At 43.6% G+C, this 20,309-nt stretch overlaps 1 protein-coding gene across 3 annotated transcripts in view; it reads left to right on the top strand.

Moving 5' to 3' along the window:
• rnf144aa (ring finger protein 144aa) overlaps nucleotides 1–15,737 on the top strand; it is a 34,745-nt gene extending 19,008 nt beyond the window's left edge. For all 3 annotated transcript variants that reach the window (XM_076299510.1, XM_076299512.1, XM_076299511.1), the window contains 6 exons: nucleotides 2,012–2,116; nucleotides 3,229–3,289; nucleotides 5,948–6,158; nucleotides 9,158–9,305; nucleotides 9,751–9,840; nucleotides 12,137–15,737. In XM_076299510.1, coding sequence (XP_076155625.1) covers nucleotides 2,012–2,116; nucleotides 3,229–3,289; nucleotides 5,948–6,158; nucleotides 9,158–9,305; nucleotides 9,751–9,840; nucleotides 12,137–12,268 — 747 coding nt within the window. In that variant the 3' untranslated portion in view covers nucleotides 12,269–15,737. The remainder of the gene's footprint in view (nucleotides 1–2,011; nucleotides 2,117–3,228; nucleotides 3,290–5,947; nucleotides 6,159–9,157; nucleotides 9,306–9,750; nucleotides 9,841–12,136) is intronic.
• The last annotated feature ends 4,572 nt before the right edge of the window (nucleotides 15,738–20,309 follow it).

Genomic DNA, 20,309 nt, shown 5'->3' with positions numbered 1-20,309 from the left:
TAAATGATTTGTACTTGTTTGCTCATGAGTGGGTATAGTAAAGGAGTATGTCATCTAACAACACTCTGATACCAATGCAGAAAAATGAAAATGACCATGACGGCCCCCATGAGGTCTCATTCCAACAAATCTGGCCCACTGCCTAGTATGAGTTTGTCACCCCTGCACTAGAGCATTCCTCTCACTGACACAACAAGTTATCTGCCTTAAGTCTTATGCGCACAAACTTAACCCAATGAGCATATTCTTCCGTATACAATGTCTGTCTTCATTTCTTAATGTTTTCAGAGTTATGTGTAAAGCAGCTCACATTGTTGCAGATCAGATCTGTTTGTTCAACCTGCTCTATAGTCAGCCAAAATGGTGGAGTTGAACACACTAAAGCAAGAATGACAACCAGATGTGATACTGATAAGTCAGCAGTCTCCTTAACAAGACTAGCAGAAGTGTTGCAAGAAGTCTTATTACAGATTGTCTGAAGATAATTATATATATATATATATATATATATATATATATATATATATATATATATATATATATATATATATATATATATATATAATAGCCTATATATATATAGCCTCGGAAACATATAGACGTCGAGCTATATCATCACTTAAAGGAGCTTGTGTGGACAAGTAGGGTGAAGAGTTAAATGGCAATGATGTTATTACATACTCGTTGATCTGACTCCATTTGATTAATAATTTGTATCACCAATCAATTACCAAGTAACTAGTTTATCAGCTATGGAGGAGAATGGCATGGCACACTACGAGAATTGAAGTTATCCGATTGGTAGGCAAATGAACAATTTAATAGGTATTAAGTCTTAAAGGTAAATGTAACCCATATCACTTCAGTTGAATGTACAAGTAAACTCACATGGTCTACTGTAACAAAGTAGCAAATGGTAACAAAGGAAACTTAACCAATTCACAGAGGTAAACTTGACAAGTTAGAGATAACTGATACACCAGATAAAACAATACAAACCCAGAGATAGAGAAAGGGGGAGAGAGAAAGAGAGGGAGAGAAAGACAAAGGGAGACAGAGAGAGAGGGGAAGAGGAGGAGAGAGAAAGAGCCCCAAGATGGGAAAGAAGACAGAAGAGAGCAGAGAACAGAGCAGAGAAACCCTGGAGGACCAGAGCCTCCACTTTTATCATTCACTTGGGCCACCCCGACTCATCAGAGCCTTTGTTGTCTGAGGTGGATGGGTGTGGCCCAGGTGGATATCATAACTTTATGCTACAGTTTAATTCTTAATCTACAACTATGCACAGATACATTCAATTGTACCAAAACCATAATCAGACTGTTGCCCACATTACAAGTATTAATTCAAGACCAAACATGAATGTATTATTCACAACACATATTTACAGAGCAATACTGTATGATAATGAGGTTGGCCTATCTCACCACAAGACATCAAGTAGGCCCAGGAGTTATTTCTCAGTAGTGGGGCCAGAACAAGGAACAAATGGTCACACTTTATGCATGAGCGGGTGTTGGGGATCTTTGGCCATGGCCAGCTAATACAGATCAAACACAGGCATCCACACATGTAAATTGAATGCAAAAAGGCATTCTTTAGAAATGCATATGGTTTGGGCAAAAGACGGGCCTTACAGATCCATTGAATATTTCTTTTCAGTGGCCTGTGTTATCTGTAGCACCTGGTCATGAATTAATTTGAACCTAGGTGTGAACAGTGGATTCTTTCCTTAAAACAAATTTCTACTGCAATGTATTCACAGTACCTGTAAAGTGGTTATTTGTCAACTTGTAAGTACTGTAGACCAAGCTGAAGCTTGTCTGGGTATTTCAGTGGTTGTGCAATGCATTATAAAATGTAAAAAGCCTGCGTTAAATTAACTTCCCCTTGTGACACAAGAGATGCTGTGTGGACTGTGGTCAGGACACCCAAGTGGTTTTTGTGGAAGGACATGCTGGGACATTTATGCTGGTAACTAATGTGCTTTTGCTTGAAACTTCCTCTTTAGTGCCTGAAGCAGTATGTGGAACTCCTGATCAAAGAGGGCCTTGAAACTGCAATTAGCTGTCCAGATTCTGCCTGTCCAAAACGGGGACATCTGCAGGAAAATGAGGTAATGTGGCGTTGAAGTACATTAAAGTTGTACATTACTTAAGTTTATCAAAGAACATCTTATTTCAATGTCAATTTCTGTAGTGCAGTGTATTTAGAACTTCTAAAAAGCTGTATCACCCTTGGGCCAGAACTCAACACTCCCCCACCATGTGATGTTTCCCTGTCCCTGACAGAGATGTTTGTGAGGTGAAGGAACCAAGGCCATAGAGCATGTTGTAAGAGCAGCTTTCAGTGACCAGTGTTACTAGTTTAACTATTTCAAAAATGAATTGATTTTATAGTCGATTGAAGTGAATATCAAATTCACAGTGTAATGTGCAGACAAACGTTGAAATGCAGATATTTACTTGCAGATATTTACTTACATATTCAGGTATTTATGCAAAGCAACATGTAACTGATCAAATTGACTAGAAATGGTGACAGATTTGACTGTAATTATTCAATCATCTTGATTATATTATCACATTTATGCACTTGGATGCTTTTAATAGTGTTTAGAGTGTCTGTGCCACTCAGGGAAGCGAAAGGGAAAGTGTAGGATTATGAGAGTATTTACGGAGGGCTATCCTGTAAAGGAGGAATTACGGCCTGTCGCCCTCCTTCACGCCACACATCAATCTGGCCTTCTCCTGCCTGGCCAGACAGGTGGCTGTATTTATACTGCATGGATGAACATGCTGCTGGAAATCTCTTGCATGCATACACGGACAGCGACAGCAGGGGCGAGCTAGCATGAGGTCGCCGAGGTGACTCGGAACCTTGGGGCTTGGTTGGCACGGCAGCTTACTCTCGCTGGTCTGTGCCAGCCGGGGTTGTGGATGATTAGTGTGAGAGATCTTGGTGCACCACCCTTTGAGCTCACCTGTGTAGTCACCGTGGTAGTCACAAATGATGGTGCACACCATTAGTTTGGTTTTCCCTCTCAGAGAACTATCCTTTTTTCTTCCCCACGAGCAATCAGCCTTGTGTAGTGATGCAATGCATATTCATGAGTATGTACTATATGCGTGAATGGGGATTGCTGGGTCAGGGATGAAGGATGAAGTTATCCCTCAGGCATTTCTATGGTCACCTCACCTCGTCTTTGTGTCTCTCCTCCTCCCTTAGATTGAGTTTATGGTCGCTACAGAGATCATGCAGAGGTACAGGAAGCTGCAGTTTGAGAGGGGTAAGTATGAGGCAATGATGTGCAACAGATATGTGCTTGTGTGTGTGTGTGTGTGTATATATGTATGTATATATATATACACAAAAACACACACTGACGTTCAAAAGTTTGGGGTCACTTAAAAACGTAGAACATTTTCCCATTCCAGTCCATTATAGACAGAATACCAGCTGAGATCAGTTGCATTGTTTTTGTTTTAGCAGGGCAGCAGTTTTCAGATAACATCATGTGCTTATATAATTGCAAAAGGGTTCTCCAGTGTTTTCTCAGTTAGCCTTTTAAAATGATATCAGATTAGTAAACAGAATGTGTCTTTGGAACATTGGATGAATGTTTGCTGATAATGGACAATGTAGATATTGCATTAAAGATCAGCCCTTTCTTTCTACAACAGTCATTTACAACATGAAAACGAGGACACAGAACAGTAGTGTATATATAGTGTGTGTGTGTGTAAAATTTATATATTTCTGGTTCAAGACTTTGAGAGACTCTAAAGGCTAAAATGCTATTAACAGGTATAGGACAGCACCTGTGGCTACCACATTAAGTTGATGACACCAAAAACACATTGCACTATTTCCACTTCCGTTTTATGGTAGTCATTTACAAAAATTTTCCAAAAGCGTTTTTTCTTTTTTTTTAGGTTAAAATGTCAAAAAATCCAGCTCTCTTTCGTCGTACGTTCTACCATGTACTGTAAGGCCGTTGTATTAAATACATTGCAAGTGAATGTGAAAGAGCCGTGTGACTGTGTTCTTAGCCAGTGGTTCTTAACTGGTCTGGCTTTGGGACCCACAATTTACCATGTTCATTAAGTCACGACCCATAAATTATTTTAGCGATCAAGCCAACGGTTACGGTGAGCTACATGGTAAGACGCGCAAAGTGCCTACTTGTTTGGAACATGCTGATGTTTGGCATTACATTTGTGAAGTCTTAAACTTCTGATGTCACCTTTCAAAGTACTTGACAAATTTGTCTTTGACAGGGGTGCTTTGTTTCCATGTAGCATTTTAGTTTTGATGGTTTCATACTCTCATGTGCCAGCAATTCATTGCACATCACACACTAGGGTTTCTGTCCCATTTTGTCCTCAATTTAAGTGAATCCATATCCTACTTCAAATATTCAGGGTCGTAGCCTATTTGTGTCTACCACTAAAATGATGTCTAACATGAGCTGTCACACCAGTTAAGAAACACTGTTCTAAACAACTCGAAATCTACAGAATTCCACATAGCTTCTTTAAAGCGTCCAGGCTTCCCCTAATGATAAACCCATGTTTCACATCACAACGCTATGAGTTGTTGGTAATTGCACAAATACCCACTTACGGAAAGGGCTCAAAAAGGCTGCTAGCAAGTCCTCCTCCACTCCACTGTGGACATTAAGATGCAAGATCGTGACATTGGGGTGGTTGGGTGAACCTAGAGCCATCAATTTTAACATTACACTGTATCTCATACGAGACACCCAAATCAAATGGCAAATAGACGTTTAGCTTTTTCCAAACCTCTTCTGCACCATGCATCATTTCCCCTAGAGACTTTAGAATCAGATCAATTCTTGTGAAGGAAGGGCTTATCTGACGCCGCTTGAGTGAGCACGAGGCGGTGATCTCGGTGAGTACCGGCTGACCCAGCACACCCTTAAAGCGACTAAAATGGAAAAGCGCCACCCAAGCAGCATCAAAGAGGCGTAGTTGAAAGCCTGCAGTCGCCGTAATTAGATTTTGTTTTTTAATTGGATGGTGTCGGTATGAAGTCCTGCTGATGGTGCACGGGGGCCTCTCCTGTCCCTATAGCAGCCAGGGCTTCACTGTCTGTTAAGTCCATAGTAACCATGGTAATCGTCATGGTTTTAATTCCATAGAAAACATTTACATGCAGTCTGGAATTTGAATCTCATGGGTTTTGAATAATAATTTGCTTTCCTGTAACCAAAGCAGTGGTTTTGTTTGCAGCTTGTGTTTTAGGGCTGCTGTCATCCATGCACACACATATACACACACAGCCTCCCACCTCGCATGCGTTCACATAGATGAGTAAAAATCCTTGAGAAAAGGCAAAAGGCTCAATAAAAGCAGCCATCCGTCTCATCGATGTCCCTGGCCAGCCAGGCAGAATCCTCCCCATATTCTCAGACATGGAGGCTAGAGTGCATGTGGGATTCTGCATGGCCTGTCACATCAGATTGAAGGCAAGGATGGAGCTTTGGGGTTTTGGGCTAGTTGTTCCAACCACATGGTCAGCCAGACCAGAAAGTCACCAAGTGCCATCTTGATTAAACATGCACAGCATTTGGCCATGGAGGGGAAAGGGTGGGGGTGTACGCTAGACTGGCAGAATCGGAGCAGTTGGAGGGGGAAAGCTGTTGGGGAAAAGCCTATGTTTGTTTTCTGTAGCCATACTGAAGTGTCAGTGTAAGTCTGTGTTGCTGTCAGTTCCATCATATGTATAAAGACAGAGGAGGGCATCTAAGGACACGCTGTCCCAATCTGCCCGTCATTAAGGCTTCACCAGGCTGGCGGATGATGACCTGGTACCTTCCTTTAGCAGAAGCCTAATGCAGCTCTGTACTGACCTGGAGCCTGACCTTAACACTCTTCCACCCCTCCCCACCCCACTCTTATCTGCTCGTTTTGTCTGCCCACAGAGGTGCTGCTGGACCCTTGCCGGACCTGGTGCCCGTCCTCGACGTGCCAGGCAGTGTGCCAGCTGAAGGAGTCGGACGTGCCGCTTCCCCAGCTGGTCCAGTGCTCCGTCTGCATGCTGGAGTTCTGCTCGGCCTGCAAGGCCAGCTGGCACCCCGACCAGGCCTGCCAGGAGAACCTGCCCATCACCTCCTTCCTGCCCGGGGAGACCAGGTAACCCTGCCTGGCCTGCTGACCCTTATTGATCTCCCAGCCAGCTCACAGTGCACGCTCTGTTCTGTCTCTCTGTTCTCAGTGTAATTAGAAAGACCTTGCATCATGTTACCACTATATAGGCTCAAGGCTCTTATTGCCCAACCAAAGCACATCCGCATTGATGCACCGAAGGTGTGTAGTGATGTTACTATCTCTATCTCACTGTTTTCTTCATCGACTTCAGGTCTGACCTTACCATATTATCTAATCTAAATTCACTAGAACACTAGCTGAACTCCAGCAGTGTAGTGGATTTTGGTGTAGTGGACTTGGGGGAGTCGTTCTGCTATCTGCTGACGATAAAGTCTTTGTAAGTATTGGTGTGTGCGCTTTTGAGGAGCTGAGCTTTTGAAAACTCACTCGCTCCCCCTTCCCGTCTGCACGGTTCATCGAAGCAAGCAGCGTGTCCTCCCAGACCCCCTAGCAGCCCCCCCCCCCCCCCCCATCCCCGAAGCAAGCAGCGTGTCCTCACAGACCCCCTAGCAGCCCCCCCCCCCCATCCCCGAAGCAAGCAGCATGTCCTCACAGACCCCCTAGCAGCCCCCCCCCCCCCATCCCCGAAGTCAGGTCTCTCTCCATGCGTGTGTGATGTGGGCTGAGCACATTGGTTCACACAGACTGGCACCGCCACAGAGTGGTGTCTGGGGTCATGCGGGGACATCAGGGGCGGAGTGGAGACAGCAGAGGGGGCTTTTTCCAACCACAGAGCTCTGCACAGCTCTGCTCTGCCCAGCCCAGCCCAGCCAAGCAGCCGTCAGTGCGAATATTGTACCCAGCAGAATTTCTCTTCTATCCGTGCCCTCTGTAATGAGCTGCAGAAAGGGCCACTGGTTTTGCCAAGAAGCCCAACAATTGTATAGTGCTGCCTGCCTTATACGAGTTTCAGATAACGTTGGATATATAAGTGCTCTATCTTGGTTTTCACAAAGCTGGTTTTGTAGAACGTGAGGTGGTTGTGGTTAATCCAGTAGCACTTATTTTTCTGGTGCATGTAACATTGACTATGTTTACATGCACATCATATTTCAATTGGAATAATTACAGTATTCCGATTGTGCGAGGCATGTAAACACCCAATTTCCATTACCCTAGTTAGATCATTGGGACATGTGATGTGACTTATTGGGTCACATTATTTGGAAAATTTTCATTTACGTCTGCACATTCGTGCAAGGAATTTTGGTAGCTTGGTTGTCAACTTGGCAGTAGTGTGAAAAGTGTGAAAAGTTTGCACTACTGGAGCGATGATTAGGTCAATTTATGTATTCAAATCATGAAAGGCTGATGGGCGAAAGCACAACAATAGACCCCTTCACGGTCCACGTCACAGAAAAGGTGTGCGCATGTTGGGGTCAGAAAGCTGTGTGTCTGTGTGTCTGTGTGTCTGTGTGTGTGTGTGTGTGTGTGTGTGTGTGTGATCCCACACTAACGTCTAACCATTCTGTTATCAGCTCAGGATCTGGCAGACAATCGCCATTAACTAAGACTAAGTTATTAAGGTACGGTTCGTGGCCCTTGGGTAACAATGACCGTGCATACCTTGACAGCTCAACATGCTGGTCTATAAGCTGTGCCATTTTTCTGACCCCATTCTGTGCGCGCACCCGACCTAGGCTCTGGATTATTTCAAACATTGAAGGGGTCTATAGTGATATCTTTAAAAGGGTGTGCAACAAACTAAAAGAAGCAGGTTTTGCGTATACTGCTGACAGGTCGACAAGAATCGATGGAAAAGCTGCCTTTTATAAGGCTAAAAAGCAAAACGATAACGGCCAGTTTCACCTATTTTGCGGTCATCTACGGAATTCTAGGACAGAGACCATTAAAGATGTCAAGATGCTCTTGCTACCACTACTGCACGCTATTTTAATCGGAATATGCCAATTAACATTTAAATGGGAATATTCCCATAGCTAAACACTCTGCTGCAGATGTAAACATCCTACTCTGAATATCGCTTTAACCAGAATAGGGACCTTAATCAGAATATGGTGTACATGCAAAGACAGTCAATGACAGAGGGATATAAGGCCTTACCAACATCCGCTGCATTGCACCTCTTTACTAAAGTGTTAAAAAGAAATCTTTAAATCTGGCTGTCCAGATTTAAAGAATCCAGTAATCCAATTCTTCCTGTTGGCCATCTTAACATCAGTGTACACTGCGAGTCATCAAAGAAGTAAGCTTTTGTGTGCTTTTCAAATCAGTCCTCTCTGACACCACGACTCGTAGTTGATCACTCGAGTGTTGCCATGGAGTTGAATCAGCAGCTGCCTGCAAGAGTGGGTGTATGAACCGTACCCTTCTCTATAGCAAACCTGTGGTGGCTGCGTCTTCATTCAGGATAGAACAAACAACTGTCCTTGCTCTCGTGTCTTGGAGGAGAAAAAAGCTGCTCGTTCACAACAAAAAAAGAAGGATGAGGAACGCTGGTGTGTGCTGTTGGGGACAAAAGATGAAAAAAACACCCCCGTGCCTACTACTGTTTGGCAAGCCCCCAAATTGTGTGGTTTTCAACACACGGCACCAATTGCTATGCTTTGTCCTCAAGAGTTTCCAGCAAGGTGCTTTTGTGTGCCATGCTGAATGACACATTGATGTATGACACGATGCTAATTGGGTGTATGCTTGCTATTCATTAGCAGACAGACCCATTTGTTACCTTTTCCCCCATTTTCATCCCTCCATCACAGGCCTGGCCTCAGGACGAGCAAGGTGTTGTTCCGACCAAAATAGTACACCATGCTGCACTGTTTCATTAAATGCCACGTGTAAAGGTTTTCAAGTCAGAGTGTTCAAGGGCACAGCCAGCTGGTCAATGTGAAACTGATGAGGTTCTGACCGGTCTTTTTTCTCTCTGTCTCTGTCCTCCCTATCACTCCCTCTATCCTTCTTTCTTTCTTTCTTTCTTTCTCTTTTTCTTTCTTTCTTTCTTTCTCTCTCTCTCTACCTAACAGCTCCTTCTACAAGAGTGATGAGGACGACGCTCCCATTAAGCGCTGTCCTAAGTGTAAAGTTTACATCGAACGAGACGAGGGTTGTGCCCAGATGATGTGCAAGAACTGCAAGCATGCCTTCTGCTGGTACTGCCTTGAGTCACTCGATGTAAGTGTGTTCATAACATTTCTTTGAGATACTGTATCATACTCTTCAACATTCTCTCACATTTGTGACTAAGTGTAATTGTTGTTTGCCTGCAACTGGGGCAAATATAGCCTAGCCTAGATTACCATCTAAGATCAACATTGGCGGTTTCAGAAAGACATTGAATGTAGGCTACCATACTGGGGTGCGTTTCCCAAAACGATAGTTGCTAACCTGTTAGCAACTTAGTTGGTTGACAATGGGAAATTGCATTGCAGCCAACAAAGTTGCTAACTTAGTTAGCCACTATGGTTTTGGGAAAAGCACTCCAGTATAGTATACGATAGTGAAGCGGATTTCTAGTTATTGCTATACAGTTTGGTGTGTTTTGTGCTCATGTGAAAACTTGCGTCTGTGGTACGTCCCCTCATGTGGTGGCGCGTGTCTCTGCGATGTTTTTTAACAGGACGACTTCCTGCTGATCCACTACGACAAAGGGCCGTGCCGCAACAAACTAGGCCACTCCAGGGCCTCGGTCATCTGGCACAGAACGCAGGTGGGTGCCCACGTTTTTCCCTTTGCTCTCTGCTCCCATTGTCCTCCTCCCTGCCAGCCAGAGCTCTCATTACAGCCAGCGTGTGTCTATGCACACACACACACACACACACACACACACACACACACACACACACACACACACACACACACACACACTCACGTACACATGTGTTGCCCGTGGAGATGCAGACACGCTGACACGTGGACCAGAGCTGCGGCCCTATAGAACAGGACTTCAGACAACTTCAGGCTATATTTGGTGTCCTTTTCACAGGATGAGACAGGTGTGTGTGTGAGTAACAATGCACTGAGTGAGATGGAGAGAGTGTGGCGTTGCTTGGTCTTTCTTCGCACACTCACTTTTCTTTTCAATAAATCTGTGGAATGTTTTAACCTTAGGCTTTACATCTTTAATAGAAAATCACTGCAGCATCCTTTCAGCAGGTTGAGAAAAGGCTGGCGCCTGTTTCTGCTTCCGAGAGCAGTTTTCTGGCGGAGGCTCCCATTTAGCAGAAGGAGCGCTTTCCTTTTTTTCACTCCTCTGCTCTCCGCTCACACAAAGACATCTGTTGCTCAGTGGGGCAGAGTGAGTCACAGGAGCTGTGGCGCAGTGGCAGAACAGTGCCTTTCTCTTTCGCTTCCTCTCTCTCCTCTCTTGACTTTCTTCTCTCACACACTCGCTGGCTCTGTGTATCTCTCTCTCTCTCTCTCTCTCTCTCTCTCTCTCTCTCTCTCTCTGTCTGTCTCTCTCTCTCTGTCTCTGTCCTCTCCTCTCCTTGTGGCGACAGGGCACAGTTCCTCCTCTCCTCAGGACCCTAAAGGAGTCCGGCTGAAAAGGGCCCTTTATGAATACTTGAGGACGTGTTTTGGCTGAGGCCCCGGGGGCGCGAGTGTCATGAAAGCCCCGGGGCTTAGGGCCTGAGGTCCAGCCTCTCCGGCCCACTGCCACCAGCCTCCACCACAGCCCTCAGTGTTTTTGCCCTCCATACAGGCCTTAAGGAGCCAGGGAGTGGAGTAAGGACAGAGAGCGAGAGGGAGAGAAAGAGAAAGGGAGGGCAGATATGGAGAGGAAGGGCTAGAAAGAGAGAGAGAGAGTGAGGAAGGAGGAGGTAAGGTCACCTTACCCCACTTCTCTATCTAGTACTTTTTGGAGCCAGGAAGTGCCAGGGGAGTGTTTGTACATTAAACCATCCACTCTGCCTCCTGTTGATTTTTTTGCAGGAGAGGCTTTCCCCCCTACTCCTCAGGCCTTTTCCAGACCTCTGTGTCCTTGACAGGCCGCTACTTGAGGCGGCGTGGTGTTTATAATGCACATAGAGGCTTGAGGCCCATGAAACATTCAGAACGTTTCCTGGCCTGGCCCAGGTTGCACCAGGAAACCCTTCTGCTCATGCCAACAGGGCTGATGGTGAGGGCCTGCTGCCCCCGTGTGGTGAATGGATGCATTGCACATAATCTGTCCAAGTGCACACAGTCCTGCACTTGTAACTTGCCTCTTTTTCCTTGCTAGTGTGTTCATACATTCTGTATTTTGGTTGGTCATGTTTACTATTTTACTAAAATATTACTATTTTCACTATTGTCTCTTTGAAGATATTCAACCATGTGTTGTATATAGTAATGTAATGGTCGCGTAAATCCCACGTACACACAGATGACTCTCACACTAACCTTACAGTAATTTACAGTGTATTAGCTGCATTGTGTATAAACCACAGGACAATGTTTTATGAAAGTTAAAAAAAAAAAATTTAATATTAATACCATATCTACTGCCCCTGTGTATTAACCTCATAGATGAAGACATTTTGCAAAATCAATGTATAAACCCAGCTAATAGTTGGGAAATTACAGTAATTTGTGCTTTTTATTCACGTTTGCTCAAGGATTTAATAATTATAAGAGTTTTTCATACCCCACATCAACTCCATAGGTTTCCATTCAATCCAAGCAGTCTGCTTTCCCCAAAATGGGGACAGAGACGGGGACAGGTAGCAAATTCAAAGTTCCCAGATATGCCGGTCTAACATACAACAAATTCAAACTTTAGAAAGCATCACAAGAGAATGTGAGTGCAGAACAGCCAGAGAATGAGGGTGCAGAAGTGAAGTAAGAGATAGTAGAGTAGTAATACTATAGGAGAGTGTGTCAGAAGGAAGTGTATGGTAAGTGTGGGTTAGGCATGCTGGGCTTGTTAGATGTGTTGGAAGAGTTTGGTTGTCAAGAGGTAGCAATTGGTGGCAATAACTAGATCGCTCTTTGTCTACATCCATCTCTGTCTCTCCTTCTCTCAGGTGGTCGGCATCTTCGCTGGGTTTGGGTTGCTCCTGCTGGTGGCGTCCCCCTTCCTCCTGCTGGCCACGCCCTTCGTGCTGTGCTGCAAGTGCAAATGCAGCAAAGGCGACGATGACCCACTGCCCACCTAACCATCGGCCCTCCCCCCCAGCGTCACCCCTGACCCCATCCCACATGTTACTATTACCCCCCTCCATTTTTCCTCCTTTTGGTTTCCCTTTCGCTCCAGCTTTTGAGCGTATTCATCTCCAGAGGCAGGTGGAGGAGGGACAGAAGGAGAGAGAGAAAGAGAGAGATGCTGCCTTTTGAGAGCCCAGTGAGAGAAGAGGATTCAGAGAGAAAGAGAGGGCTGCAGTCATATGGTCCAGGCTTCTGCTAGGATGGAGCGTGGGCCTCCATACCCCTTCGCTGGACCGGCTGTGGGAGCGACTCGGAATGGCCCTGTTGGCCGTCTGTTTTGGAGCCCCGCCGTAGCCACTTCCTGGACTGAGCTGCAGGATGTCGTTGGCTGGCTGGTTCATTCGTTGTTCAGTTGGCTGGTTTGTCATGTGAGTTGGGGGAGGATGTTCTGGAGTCCTCCCCCCTCACCACACACACACACATATAGACACACACGCACATACACGCACACACCATTTTTTTATCTGTGTGCTTTCTTTGTGTTTTCATGTGATGGTGTTGGCCATCAAGAGAGTCTGCTCCACAGGACTCCTGGTGAGGTTGGTCAGTCTTTCATTCTCACCGGTCGGAGACTCTGCTCTGGTCTCACATCCTTAATGTAGCTCCTCACTCAGCGCTGGGGCATGGCCGGACCGAGTTTCAAAGAGAAAAACAAAACTCACTCTGTTGCACATAAACTTTCGTCTTTCGTCACTTTAAGGGCGGAGCGAGTGTGAGCGGGAGACTAAGGAGTGCTCACCTGTACAGCACACGGAGTGCCGTCACCTCAGTTCAATTGCTTTATTCTGTCCTATAGATGAATTCTAAGCTGTTTTTGTATGTACATGGTGAATTGAAATTGTGATGTCAAAAGCTTATTTCATATGTCCTCTTCCCAGTCGGGTGAGGCAGTTGTTTTCGTTGGATGAGCTCACTTTAGAATTGAGACGAGGCTCGAGGAAAGCTTTACTAACTTTGCTTAAAATACCCTCTTCTCTCCAAACAAAAAACAAGGTCTGGAAACTGCTTTGAATTTTGAAACTTTTTTTCAACTGAAAAAAATGTTGAATGTCTGGTTTGTTTGTTGATTTGCCCATTTCTTAGTTCAGGCTGTTGACCGTCATCTCTGCCGAAGCAGAGCTTTTCCCAACAACATGTTAGCTTCTCCTTACGACAATGTTCAAATTCAGATTTTCACTCTATCCTGTTTCAGTATAGACAAATAACCATATTGTTCTGTTTGTGGCATGGTATTGTCCCAACTGTATCTATATCCAAATACCTGTATCCTATATTACTCCTGTAAATTGACCACTGGTTGCAAACTTGCATAGTGTATTTTAAAAAATGAATCAAAACATGGTAATGGAAGGGCAAGTGAGCATTTCAAAAGGGCACTTATAGCTAAATCTGACAGGGGCACCAAATGTAGAAGATCCAGACTGTTCACTTTTCAGAACGTGTATCATTTTGGTCCTGCACCCTATCTATGCAAGTTTGTACCTCTCAACACTATACACCAAGTACACATGGTAGTGAATGTGTGATTCAATAATGTGTGTGTGGTTCAGTATATGTGTTCTCTAAGATACCGACCAACCTTGTGCCATTGTGTCATGCCACTTTAGCGATGAGAAAGTGGCCAGGCTGCAGCAGTGATTGGACAGGGCGGTGAGCCGCACCATCCTTTATCACTTTATTGTAGCCAGAACACATGCACCCACCAGGGCTTTGTCTGTAAAGAAAGTCTGTCCAAACGGTTTTATGCATGTTTGGTTATGTGCAGTTATTCGCAGCTCTGGTTTTTCTACAGGGAATCTGTGAGATTTGTTTGTTTGACACTTGTAGCTCTGGACTGTGCCACCCTTAATATCCTTTTGTGTTGATGGACTACACCTTAGAAAATAATCACATTGCACACAACCACAACCCCCCCCCCCCCCCCCCCAAGTCTTTTCTTAATGGTGTTTTCTATTTTCTTTTATATCTGGGTACATAGTTTGGTCATTTTCTCCATGTAGCAAGGAGATGTTCTCTCTCTCCTCTCCGCACTACAAGTCTTCACACAATTTACGCAAATGCCTTTAGCCTTACGTTAAAGCATTTAAGCATTTTACTCATGTAGCCTTTGATCCAAACTCTTTATATTTGTGCTCCAAGCACAATCTTTATTGTGAGATGCTTTTTTTTGACCCATCAAGTCTCCTTTTTGTTCATTTTGGATCAAAAGATTTGTCATTTGTTCATTTTAAGGTGGCTATTTTGAACCCAATCAATGTATGACAATCGTGCCAAGTGGGTTTCTGAGCTGACAGTGATGACGACAAAAAAAAAGCAGAATGTGTAGAGCTTTACTGAGAGGGCAGCATTACAGTATGTACGGTTTTTGTCTCTCTCCTTACGAGATTTTGTTTTTAAAAGATCTCTTTTTGAGTATGTAAATATATTCTTTCTTTAACTATTCATCTGTCTGTGGGGGGGGTTAATTTGAGAAAACTTGTAATGATGTATACATCTCTGGGATTCATTTTATGGAAAGAAAAGTTTAAACCTGTCTTGGTCTTTCCTTTGTTTTTTTTTCAGGGTTGGGTGGGGATGTTTGGTTATATGACCTGTTAGGCTATTAGACATGCTACACCCTAAGGTTTGTGGTGTTTATATGTGCGCTGCACACTTCTCCAGAACAACGCTTCTGCTTGACTTGGGTGTGCTCCAAGATATAACAACATGTAGCAAAAAGAGGCCAAAAATATTTCCGTAATCTACAGAAAAAGCAAATGGATTTGCACAAAGAAAAAAATTGTACTGCTTGAAAGCTTTTTATTCAGTTCAGTCCTCGCCCATGGCTTTGTGTTGGGTCTTTGGGGCTATGTTCTTGTATTTGGAGTCATGCTTTAGAAAGTGTTCCGGTCCACATTCTGCTCCTCTTTCCTCCCAGCACTCTCTTGAGGGTCGTGATTGCCATCACAGGTCCCAGGCAATCATTGTGACGAGTGCTTGAAGACATATCTCCATGTAAGGTTTTTGGCAGTGCAGTCCTCTTTTCGTCCTGAAAACTAAGTTTGCCTTTCATACATCTCTAGATTGCCTTTATGTTGTTTTTTGGATTTGTTCTTTTTTATACAAAAGAATTAAAGGAAAAATATCCTGTTTTATTTGTATTTTCCTTGTAAATGGGAAAGATTCCGACTTGTTCATAAGTTGTAACCTTGTACATTGGCATGTGTGGATGGTCTTGTTCAATGACTAAAATATTGTTTTTTTCCACCTGAGGAGAAAAAAAGTACTTGTATGTATCTACTGTGCCACTAACACTGTGAAATTAAAGCAGTTTAAATGTTGAGATCCATCAAAACTTTGCCACTTCTTTCCATCCTTTTTCATTAAATCCACCAACATTTGGTATAGTAAAGCAATGTATTTAATGTAGTTGGACAAAGATCTGTATCCATTTGTTTGTTTTCTTGATTTACATAAATTTGTTCTGTCCCATTGAAAGCATCATGCATACATACACTCTTGCTAACATATGCACAGTGAAAAACAAACACTTGTGCATTAGACTGTCACAAAAACCTCTTCCGAAGAACCATTCCCATCTCCCTACATTCATTTCCTGCCAGATGTCAGGCTGCAGTGCTGAACTTGTGCGCCTCAAATGCAAAGAGCAAAAATGGCAAATAACAAATGGGTGATCTATCATCCCATGGCAGCTGTTCCCACTTTCATCAGGGTTCCACCCAATCACGAACCAGGCCTTCCAAGAAGCACCGTATGCATGCACCATGGTGACAGAGGCGTTATCTCCAGTGAGCGGAGCAGTGCAGCAAGAGGTAAATGCCAGCGTGAGTCCCTCACAGCTGTCCTCTGCACACTACAGGGAACAGGCCATGAAACGTGTGCAATGTTCACAAGCTGCCACAGTGACCTATTATGAGCTGGTTTCCCATGCTCTTGTCTTGTGTGCCCTTAAATCTCTTTCCTCTCTTAAATATTCCTTATTCAACATTGTCTTCTTTTCCCTTCCCTTCCTTCCTTTGTTTTACTCTCATCCTTTTTGTTGTCTTCCATCTGTCTTTCATCCTTTTGTCCCCACTTCCATTTTTCCTTGTTTATTTTTCTGATATTTTTACCTTCATAATGTCTCATTCGGTCATCTTATTTTTACAACCTAATTCATTTTGAATAAGATAATTTCTCAACGAAGATCATATCCTTTACAAATCTGAAGAAACTGGAACTAGGCCTACAGTACAACTGAGTCTGGCCCTCCATATGATACAGCCTGTCTGGGGACTGTCATGGGAGAATGTAGAGTACCAAATGGCTTTTTAGTGCTATTCTTAGTGTTGTTGCAGACCATAGCTTGACAGGTTATGCATGAGTGAAGATGTCGCCCAAATGTTGTCTAAATTGGTATTAAAGCACTATTGCATTAGACGTGAAATTTATGTTAGGTGTTTTCTGTGAGTGTTTTGATGAGGTGAAGAAGTTAAGTTTTGGCAGATCTCTATCTTAATCAACAGGACTAAAATTATAAATACATTTTATAATTATAAAAGAGATGTCATGTGTAGGTTTATTGTAGGCTACATATTGCTTTAATGTAAGGCAGTATTTACTGTAATAACAGGTCTACAGGCTTATGGTTGCCTAGATGTAAAAATGTTCTCCTATGAACAGATCAACAGACTTGTTGTTATGCAGAGAGTAGCCATACTGAACCTTATCCCCGACGTCATTAAAACAATAGGCCTATATCAACCCTTTCTTTCCCCTACTATTACTGTATATAGGATATTCATTAGTGTGCATGAATCAATAAATTAGGCTAAAGGTATCTACTAGAATGCTTCGCTTTCTCACACATTTACCATTAGCAGCTAGCAGGCTACTTAACTGCTCGAGCCATATGCCCATATATTCTGATTGGAGCGCATTATTATGGGTAGCCTATCGAGTATGTCGCGCCAAGTTAGTTTGTGTCTAATCTAATTGATACAGTCTATGTTTAACCCATAGATAGACTGAATGGTTTAACCTGATCAGTCTACATCACGTTCCACATAAAAATTATTTTCACAGACTAATTTATTGTTGAGAGTAAGTTACCGTTATCGCATTAGGCCTATCGCTAGATTGATTTCCCTTTGACCCTGCTGCTTTTCAGATAGGTGGAGGGCTAAGGTGCTTGACTCATCTTGCTTTAGCTCGTTTCTTACTGGATAAAAACTAATTTTAAAAACGAACTAAAGTAATTTGAGTTTAGTGAAGCTATAGCTTAGGTTATTTACCCCACTGGGCCTGTTTAGAATGGCTGCTTTGTCATGTGTCTGGGTCTAGAAATCAGATAGTCCTACCCAGGCTAACCTATTAGCCTACTTAAGGATCATATATTTCTATCTCTTAGTATTTAGGGCTCAATCCAATATCCCTTCAACTCACTAGTGTCTGTGTGTCCTGGATCTTTTGTAGCCTATACAACTCAGAAGGTAAGACTGAAGAACTAAACAACTCTAGCATTTTTTTCAGTGGAGTGAACTTGTTGATTAGGCTACTTTACAATATTTGTGAAGGAAGTTGTTTTACTGTCAGAGCTGTTCATCCACAGACCATCAGCGGCACAGTAGGGCCCAACAGCAAGGAGGTAGCCTACTGGCACTGCCATCCTTCATGAGGAACTTTCGCCACCTGACAAGTGATGTCATCGTCAGTGATGCTGCTGAGAATGAGATAGGCCTACTGGACATGGGAGCCTCAGAACTCAGGTCGGAGTCAGGTAAGCCTGGTCTTTGAGTCTATTTTATGTTTGCATGTCCTGAATGTCATTCTCTGAGGAGGGAAGAGGCTTCCAAACAGTAAATGTGCAATATTTTTTTTCTTTTCTTCTTCTTTTTTCAAGTTTCTACCCACAAATTGATAGCTTAAACCAGACAAATACAAAACACAAATCTGAGCTTGAGACTAAATCCGGTATTTACATGCAAAAACTATATGCATACCACAATTCCAATGAAAAAAAAATCAGTAATTACATACAAATAGCCAAGCTTGCTTGTAACAAGCGGTAAAAATAGTAAGGGGAAAAAAACAACTAATTATTGCCTCACTGCCTCCTAATTAATCATTTAAACAATATAGCCACTATAGTAGGCTGAAATATAGGCTGAATTTCACAACATAATAACATGATGCATGATGTGTAGCTCCCATCAAGGGTGGAACTGTCATTCCATATTCCGAGGCACTCTTTTGAGCTCACAGGCTAGTCTTAATCAAGCCTAATGCGTACTGAGTGGGGTTAATACGATTAAGCAGTAATGAGAGTCTATTTTTGTCCATCACTGCTGATGGGAAATATGAAGTGTGTGTGAGGGAGAGAGAGCATTGGTAATTAAGAGCAGATTACTTATGTGCTAGGAAAGAGGACTAATATTATTATCATCACCTTCAGCTGATTATTCCCCTAATGTCTTCATTTTATGTCACCTCTTCTCTCCATCTCTTCTGTTTTATGTACCAGAAAGTAGATGAGCTCTGCACAGGAAATCAATGCCAATCAATGATTTCATCAGGTTGTTTTTGTCTAGTGATTAGGCCCCCAACACACTTGTGCAGGAGTATTGCTGTATATTAAAGATGTTGGTAATTGGCTTCATGCATGTCAATAGACTAATACAATAATCTTTAATGCCATGTAGGAGATACATAATATAATATACTTGAATCCAACGATGGTAGTTGAAGATTATTTGATGTATTAAGTTAAGTATTGCAGATACTGGTGATCAGTTCTGATAATATCGTAAATCATATTGACAGGATCTAAACCAACCTCCCCCGAGGTCCATTTCTTTGTTTTCCTTTCCCCATAACCATTTTCATGTCCTCCTCACACATGCTGCCCTTTGCATCAATATGCCAGGAGAGGGCGCTAGAGTGCTTTGTAGCAGGCACAGCACACCGGAAAATAGAATAAAGCCTACCATGAAAAATAAGTCATGACGAGCAAGTCATTCTACTCTAGTTATGAGTCCATACATTATTAAACAATTAGGGAGCTTGTCATGGTTTATTACTAGGCTGAAAAACAATGGTGCCCTTTCTCTAGTGGATATTACGTAAATGAATTCCAGATAACATTAGTTTTCATCTTGAGCTCAAACACGGGATGTGAGACGTTCTCTGTAGTGAGGTCAGCTGAGGAGTAACTGTGGCTGTGATGAAGCGCTGAAGGTTGATATTATCTGTTACTCCCATGCAATGCTAGCAGAACGCAACAGCCTCGTCTGGGCCCGCTCGGCAGGAGTAGAAGGTTAATGACTGGTGGCCGGGGGAGTCGGCTTCTGCTTGTGGGCCCTTCGAGGGTCATACACCTTCAGGACCTGGTGGTGTCAAATGACTCTAGGGCGCTCCCGCTGTTGGTCCGCGCGACTCACCCTGACCACTCACAGAAATAGCCCCGTCTGTGTGAGAGAGAGGGAGAGAGGGAGGGAGAGGATAACAGGGCAGATGGGCCTGCAAGCCATGTTGGCCTCATTTATCAGCTTGCCTTTCATGATGCCTTCAAGACCTTCTGTCGCTCCTTCCTTGGCGATGTGACGGGAGACATGGGCCTCGGCACTGCCCTGTGTTACTGACGCAAAACAAATGAAACGTTTGCGTGCTAAGACGAAACGTTTGCGTGTTGAGACCAAGGTTCTCGTCAATGAACCTGCTAACCCTTGTGCAACACCTGTCTCGTTTCACTGGAGGCCTGCCTGTGCTTCAACTGACACTTGACGTGAAGCACACCATGGTGAAGCTATGTCATAAAGGAACCGTCAATCAAGTCACAACTCAGCTGGGACTACACTACAGCTTGCATGCCTGAAGACTTTCACCTGGACACAGGGCTGTGGCCAGGGGGGAGTTGGTCCTTGCCGCAGGGAGAGAGCCAATTTCTAGGGCAGCCTTCTGACATGGAATTTCTAACAAATACAAAACTGAAAATTGCTATAACAACTTCAGCAA

This window comes from Alosa pseudoharengus, unplaced genomic scaffold (genome assembly GCF_046254945.1).
Source record: "Alosa pseudoharengus isolate Yale_2024_CS ecotype anadromous, Long Island Sound unplaced genomic scaffold, YU_APseudo_1.1 YU_APseudo_1.1_scf_22, whole genome shotgun sequence".
NCBI lineage: Eukaryota > Metazoa > Chordata > Actinopteri > Clupeiformes > Clupeidae > Alosa > Alosa pseudoharengus.
The sequence above is the reverse complement of the archived record's forward strand: the minus strand, read 5'-3'. Positions and strand labels throughout refer to the sequence as shown.